Source organism: Phocoena phocoena, chromosome X (genome assembly GCF_963924675.1).
Source record: "Phocoena phocoena chromosome X, mPhoPho1.1, whole genome shotgun sequence".
Taxonomy (NCBI): domain Eukaryota; kingdom Metazoa; phylum Chordata; class Mammalia; order Artiodactyla; family Phocoenidae; genus Phocoena; species Phocoena phocoena.
Genome location: NC_089240.1, coordinates 41,336,988 through 41,344,486, shown reverse-complemented (window position 1 = coordinate 41,344,486; position 7,499 = coordinate 41,336,988). Strand labels below are relative to the sequence as shown.

The following is a 7,499-nucleotide window of genomic DNA, read 5'->3' as shown; positions in this document are numbered from 1 at the left end:
AGCTGCAGCCCAGGTGGGCCCTTTGAGGAGGAGGAATGTGCCCCTGAAAGGATAAGGAACACTTGCTCTATGCCTAGTGTATTGGCTTTCTATTTCTGCTATAACAAATTACCACAAATTTAGTGGCTTAAAACACCATAAATTTGTTCTCTTATAGTTCTGGAATTCAGAAGTCATGGTGTAGACAGGGCTGGGTTCCTTCTGGAGACTTCAGGGGAGAATTCATTTCCTTGCCTTTTTCAGTTTTTAGAGGTCACCTGCATTCCTTGGCTCACGGCCCTTCTTAGCATCACTCCAACCTGTTGCTTCCATTATCACAACTCCTACTGCTACTGACGCTGATCCCCCTGCCTCCCTCTTTAAAGTACCCTTGTGATTATACTGGTTGGGCTCACCTGGATAACCAAGGATAATTTCCGTATCTCAGGTCCTTAACCTTAGTCACATCTGCAAAGTCCTTTTTGTCATGCAATGTAACATATTCACAGGTTCCAGGGATTAGAATGTGGACATCTTTGGGGGGGCCATTATTTAGCCAACTACACTCAGTTACAGGTTAGACTAGCTATGGAGAAGGCAAGTTCACCAGGTCCTAGCTCCATCGCGAGGCCTGTCCAGTCTAGATTTATGTGAATTATCTTGCTCTTTGGATGTGAGCTTCTAAACTGTTTGCCTTTGTGTCAGATGACTAGTCCAATCTTCTGTTCAGGATGGCAAGAATGGAGCAGTACAGAACTCATGAGTAAACCCCCTCTCAGGTTGTTTTCTTCAGGGAGAAGCTGAGGAGAAACTTGCTGTAGTAAGTACAGCTTAATCAGCCCAATTCCATCTTTCTAGTTTGTTTATAACCTGACAATCGGTAAAAATAAAGGAAACTAAGAAGGTGGGGTGGGAGAAGTAGTCAGGGGAAGAGAAATTAATGCTTGGGGGTGTCCAGGCTGTGAGGTTGGAACGCTCACACCCAAACCCACTTTAACAAGATGAGAAATGATGGATGCTCTGAGAGTTTGTCAAGATGATTAATATATTTAGGGAGCATCAGGTCGAAGAACTCATCAGTGACCGGACAGGGCAGGAAGCACCAATCTGGGGCGTGACCACCCCCATCATCTCGGCTCATTTCAAAGACAACTATCCTCATGGTTTCAGGTCATGCAATCTGCTCCAATCCATGAAGTAAAATTAACTGAATTCACAGAAGCCTCCTTCAACAATGATGAACTGAGTATTACAGAGCTCCATATGTGTAGGAGAGACAGCCTCAGGGTAGGCCTTTATTTATTAAGTTATTTTTAAAAATCAATATGTAATTGCTGCTTTCCATAAAACTTGAAAACAGGTAAATTAAGGTTGTGAAAATCTAATAAACATGTGTTATAAATAAGATACATTTTTGAAAATCTCCCATGAAGGTTATTCAGTGGTGAATAAGGTTTTAATCCTATCATGTATTTTTCCTCCATTCTTAAGGGTCAGCAAGCATGCTGAGGATTGTAAAGTCCTGGAGGGAAAAAGCCCTGGGACTGTGCATCCTCTAGTTTATTCTATGAATTTAAAAGTTTCTTCAACATGAAAACAAAGGTTCACCTCTTATTAGAGATATAGACATTAGAATACATCCAAAGCTTCTGTTGGCTATAACAGAGTGGTATTTGTAGTTTTAGTACTCCACCATTTTACCTAGAAATTTACTGAATCAAAACAGTTATCTATGAAGGAGAGAGAGGAGGTGGTGGTGGAGGGAGAATGCAGGGGAAGAAGGGGAGAAGGAGGGGGGAGAGAAGATGGGGGAGAGAAACAACCTTATCTTTTAACTATCTTCACTAATGATTTACCCAATGACCTTCAGCAAATTTCTCAAACATAATGAAAATGTTTATAAATGCTTTCAAAAATCCCTCCATGACACTACATAACCCCTATAATCTTAATATTCTCACGTGACTCCAAAATAGAATGAATATTGTAAAGAATGTACATTTAAGTGAGGCCTGATCTAAGCCTTCTGAACTTTGTGACTTTAGACAGCCTCCATTCCCCTAGTGATTTATGTTGATCCTAAGGTTCCGTCTTATCGGCCTGATGAAATCATGATTTGCAGGTAGAGTCCAATTTCCGAGTTCTCTTTGTTCCCTGGTATTGACATGAATCACAGATTTGTGCTTCTAAACATTCAATTCCTCCTTCCTTTCCCCTTACCATCTGTTGTGCTTAATGAATAAGATTTTTTTTAAATATAGAAGAAACATATGTAAGCTTTTCTTTTTTTTTTTTTTTTTTTTTTTTTTTTTTTTTTTTTTTTGCGGTACGCGGGCCTCTCACTGTTGTGGCCTCTCCCGCTGCGGAGCACAGGCTCCGGACGCGCAGGCTCAGCGGCCGTGGCTCATGGGCCCAGCCGCTCCGCAGCATGTGGGATCTTCCCGGACCAGGGCACGAACCTGTGTCCCCTGCATCGGCAGGCGGACTCTCAACCGCTGCGCCACCAGGGAAGTCCTATGTAAGCTTTTCTAAAACCCATACGCCAAAATAAAAAATTACCACACCGACAGTAGTTAACAGTTTTCATAATTTAATGAAAAAGTATCAGTAAAAAGGTGACATTTGAAAAAAGACCGAGTTTATCTTTGAAAACTGGACTATATAAGACAAAACGAAAAAAAATTTAACAAAGAAGATTAAGAGGTAATACTTCAAACAACAGCAAAATGTAGCAAATACATTTGGGGGCAATTGAAATGTACACAACTGAAGGCTCCTTCATTTACCTAGGAAAATCCTGTAAAAATATTACAACTATATTTCCCTGACTGAAATTATTTTAGTCAATACTCTCCCAATGGCATTACATATGGAATTTGGCTGAAGCACTTTTTCAATGTTTGCTTTTCTTCCTCACTCAGAATTGAAAGGCATGAAAGGACATAGGCTACTGCACTGGCCTCTAACAGAAGGAGTTTATAACATAGATCCACTACAATTTTATTACCATGAAGGTATCAAATTAATATCGAACCCAGGAGAATGCAAAGAAAAAGCACAGAAACCTAGTGCATAAATAGGAGAACTACTGTTCCTCATTTGGATAATCCATAGCTTTTTCCATTCAAACAAAGCATAGGACACCTATTACACATGCTATGGCATGTTCACACATGTACACAGGCACAAAAGAAACATTTTGAAGGTGTAGCCAAAGGAGAGGCAAAATACAGAAGTTTTCAGAAAAGGAGGAAGAAATAAAAGCAAAGGAATTCATTAACAAAGCTACAGGCTACAGGAACAAAAGTGGGGGAGAGGAAAACTGCTGAGCTTCCCATATTGACGGAGAGAAGAGGGGCCCCTGCCTTTACTGCAGCTGGGCTGTTTCACCAGGAAGCAACTTAAAATATCTAAAATGGCCTCTTTTGTCTGAAAAGTCTCACTACATGTTCCCAAACTAGAAGAAAGAGAATATTAATTTAAGGCTAAGAAGAAAAGAGAGCAGAGAATTATAGTTGGCTTCACACTTTAAAAACTGTAACATTTTCCTCTTCTTTAAACACGAAGCAGGTATGTTTTATCTCCCACTAATGTAATTATTCTCTTCCTCCCAGAAATTAATAAAGGCTGATAGTTTGGGAACAGAGTATGAGTAACTTCTGAAAAACAGCTCCAGCCCTTTTGTTTGGGAAATTGCCTTGGATTCAAAGTTGGTACAAAGCTAAATTATATCCATGTGTTAAACACATGCTTTCAAATTCTGTTTGACAATAAAAATCTGTTTCAAAATTAAAGCAGGTAAGAATACTTAACCTCTCTGCATTTTACTATATCTTAATTATACCTCAATAAAAATTTTATAAACATTAAAGCAGGTATACAAAAACTGTCAGCCAAACTTATTTAAGTCAAACTTATTTGAAAACAATAACACAAAAACCCTGACCTGATACAAACCCTCCAGAAATGTTCTCACTTTGGGAAAGGCTCTGGGATCCTTCACAAATGCCTAAACTGAGAGGATCAGAGCATTTTCCTTGGAAGTAGTACTTTTGTAAACACTATCCACAAGTTAGCCTTTTACGCTTGTTAGCTGGGTGAAATAGTTACAAGTGCGTCCCCAACAAGCAAGTCTAGGAACAGGCACTGGACACTTATAAGCATTAGGTGTATTGACTTGGTAAGTTAAGATACTGTGAAAGGAACTCAACCTTGTTCAGAGCAAAGGAAGAGAGTAGTGAGTTTGACAGTATCTGAGATATTGGTCCCTGGTCTCTCCCTAAAGAGGGTTTCCAGGTACCAGTGGAAACTTCTTACAGACAGGAGCTCTGGAAGTCACATGCTGTAGCTTCAAAAGATAAGTAGTTTTAGTGTCTGATAATCATGGTCTCCTGCAAATCAAGGACAATGCAAGGACTCTTAATACATATGTGTTAATATAATTGGAAAGCTGCCCCAAAGTATTTACTGAGCAAATACTCTGGTCCCAGCTGTTCTCACTAGCCTCTGGCAACAAAACAAAACAAAACAAACGCCTAGACTTTTGGACAATATGTAATTTCTATGATGTGCTCGTGAAAATTGGACTTGAAACTGGTTCAAAAACTGCAAGCCAATTTACTGTGGAAAAATTTTATCCTTTTCACTACAATTCCTCCTAACATATACTAGAATCCTTTTGGTGTATGGGTTTTCCCCAATATATGAGGCAAAGGCAAAGATGGAGTTTTTCTTGGAATTTCTAATCACCTATGCATTGAACTGTGGGAAAGGGGATATGTCTTGCTTTTACCATGGCAATCCCGTCTGGAGTCATGGGGAGGATTTTCCCTGTCTAAGCTATCTCTCTTTACCCTAACTTTCTCTTTATTCCCATCACTTTCTGCTTCTGAATCACTCAGCTCCAAATCTGGGCAATACCCATCATTTTCCTGATATGGAGCTCTCCCTGCAGACCGCCTGACAAACTGCCTGCCCCAGAGCTGCTCCTTGGGGTTAGTATTCTTGGTTGGCTTCACATAGCACGGGAGGTCCTCTGTGGTCCTCACCCACCTGTTGGTGGCCTCCTTAAAGGACCTGCTGAAGTGTTCCATGGTAGATTTTCTAAAGCTGCCCTGACTGCCCAAGTGGGAGCTGAGCATGGGCTCCTGGTCACAGAACATCTCACTTGAGCTGTCTTTTTGGGTGGCATCCCCAGACCAGCTGCCCTCCAGGCCATTGGATTTGGCAAACTTGGAGTTAGGCTGACTTTTCCCATTCCCAATGGAAGACTGTCCATGCAGGGCAGCCTGAAGGACCAGAGGCTTTCCCAGAGACTGCCCATGATAGAACTCTGGAGATGGAGTTATCCAAGCAGGACTGGGATCCTTTGCTTCACTCCTAGCATGGCTGAGACTGGCCGGCAAACAGTTATTCTTGCTCTCTAGTGGATACCTTGGGTATGACTTCATTCTCATTTCTAGTGATTCCTGAGCCACCTGCATGCTCCTCATATTGCAAACAGGGGAGCTGCCGTCAGGAGAGATAGGTCCATGATCAGGCTCTGTGGAGCTGTTTCTGCAGTCTTCTGGGGCTGATTTGGGCATTTTTAACTTTAAGGTAATTCTTGGTGGTGGGTAAAACAATGAATTTTCTAGTGCATTTGTCAAAGGAAGTCCTAAGATGAAAAAGAAAGATTCATTTTAAATGACAGAGTACATTTTCATGCAAATGGACATAACAAGAAAGTGGGGGCAGCAATACTCATAATCAGACAAAGCATACTTTAAAACAAAGGCTATAACAAAGACAAAGAAGGGCGTTATATAATGATGAAGGGAGCAATACAAGAGGAGGGTATTACATTCATTAACACATATGTACCCAATACAGGAGCAACTAACTATATAAAGCAAATACTAAAAGATATAAAGAGACAAATTGACAATAATACAATAATAGTAGGAGACTTTAACCCTACTTACATTAATGGACAGATCACCCAGGTAGAAAGTCAATAGGCAACAGTGGTCTTAAATGACACAATAGACCAGTTGGACTTAATAGATATCTATAGGGTATTACATCCAAAACCAGCAGAATACACATTCTTTTCAAGTGCACATGGGATGTTCTCCAGGATAGATCACATGCTAAGCCACAAAACAAGTCTTAACAAATTTAAGAGGAGAGAAATTATATCAAACATTTTTTCCAACCACAATGGTATGAAATGAGAAATCAATTATAGAAAGAAAAAAGTGAAAATAAACACGCAGAGACTAAACAACATGCTACTAAAAAAACCAATGGGTCAATGATGAAATCAAAGAGATCGGAAAATACCTTGAGACAAATGAAAATGCAAACACAACTTTCCAAAATCTATGGGATGCAACAAAAGCAGCTCTAAGAGGGAAGTTTAGAGTGATACAGGCCTTCCTCAAGAAACAAGAAAAAGTCTCAAGTAAACAACCTAACCTACCACATGAAGGTATTAGAAAAAGAATAAACAAAGCCCAAAGTCAGCAGAAGGAAGGGAATAAAGATCAGAGAAGAAATAAATAAAATAGAGATTAAAAAAACCCAATAGAAAAGATCAGTGAAACCAAGAGATGTTTTTTTGAAAAGATAAAATTAATAAACCTTTAGCCAGGCTCACCAAGAATAAAAGAGAAAGGACCCAAATAAACAAAATAGGAAAGGAAAGAGAAGAAATAACAACAGATACTACAGAGATACAAAAAAATCATAAGAGAATACTATGAATGGTTACATGCCAACAAATTGGACAACCTAGAAGAAATGGACAAATTTCAAGAAACACACAACCTGCCAAGATTGAATTGAGAAGAAACAGACAATTTGAACAGACTGATCACTAGTAGTGAAATTGAATTTATAATTTAAACAAACTCCCAGCAAACAAAAGTCTTGGACCAGACGGCTTCACAGGGGAATTCTACCAAACATATAAAGAAGAACTGAGACCTATCTTTCTCAAACTAGTCCAAATAATCGAAGAGGATGGAACATTCCCAAATTCATTCTGCGAGGCCACCACTACCCTGATACCAAAACCAAAGACACTACAGAAAAAGAAAATTACATGTCAATACCTTTGATGAATACAGATGCAAAAATCCTCAACAAAATATTAGCAAACTGAATCCAACCACATATAAAAAGGATCATACACCATGATAAAGTTGGATTTATTCCAGGGACATAAGGATGGCTCAACATTTGCAAATCAATCAATATGATACATCATATTAACAAAAGGAAGGATAGAAAGCACATGATCATCTTAATATATGCAGAAAAAGCATTTGACAAAATTCAACATCCATTCATGATAAAAACTCTCATCAAAGTTGGTACAGAGGGAACATAGCTCAACATAATGAAGACCATTTATGCCAAACCCACAGCCAACATCATACTCAATGGTGAAAAGCTGAAAGCCTTTCCTCTAATTTCAGGAACAAGACAAGGATGCCCAATCTCACCACTTCTATTTATCATAGTACTGGAAGTCC

General features: G+C 39.4%; 1 protein-coding gene across 1 annotated transcript in view; it reads right to left on the bottom strand.

Annotated features, from left to right (window-relative positions):
• Positions 1-2,552: 2,552 nt before the first annotated feature.
• Positions 2,553-7,499, bottom strand: part of JADE3 (jade family PHD finger 3) — a 71,746-nt gene continuing 66,799 nt past the window's right edge. Inside the window, exon 10 of the mRNA XM_065900949.1 lies at positions 2,553-5,635. Within this exon, the coding sequence (XP_065757021.1) occupies positions 4,725-5,635 (911 nt within the window). The 3' untranslated portion in view covers positions 2,553-4,724. The remainder of the gene's footprint in view (positions 5,636-7,499) is intronic.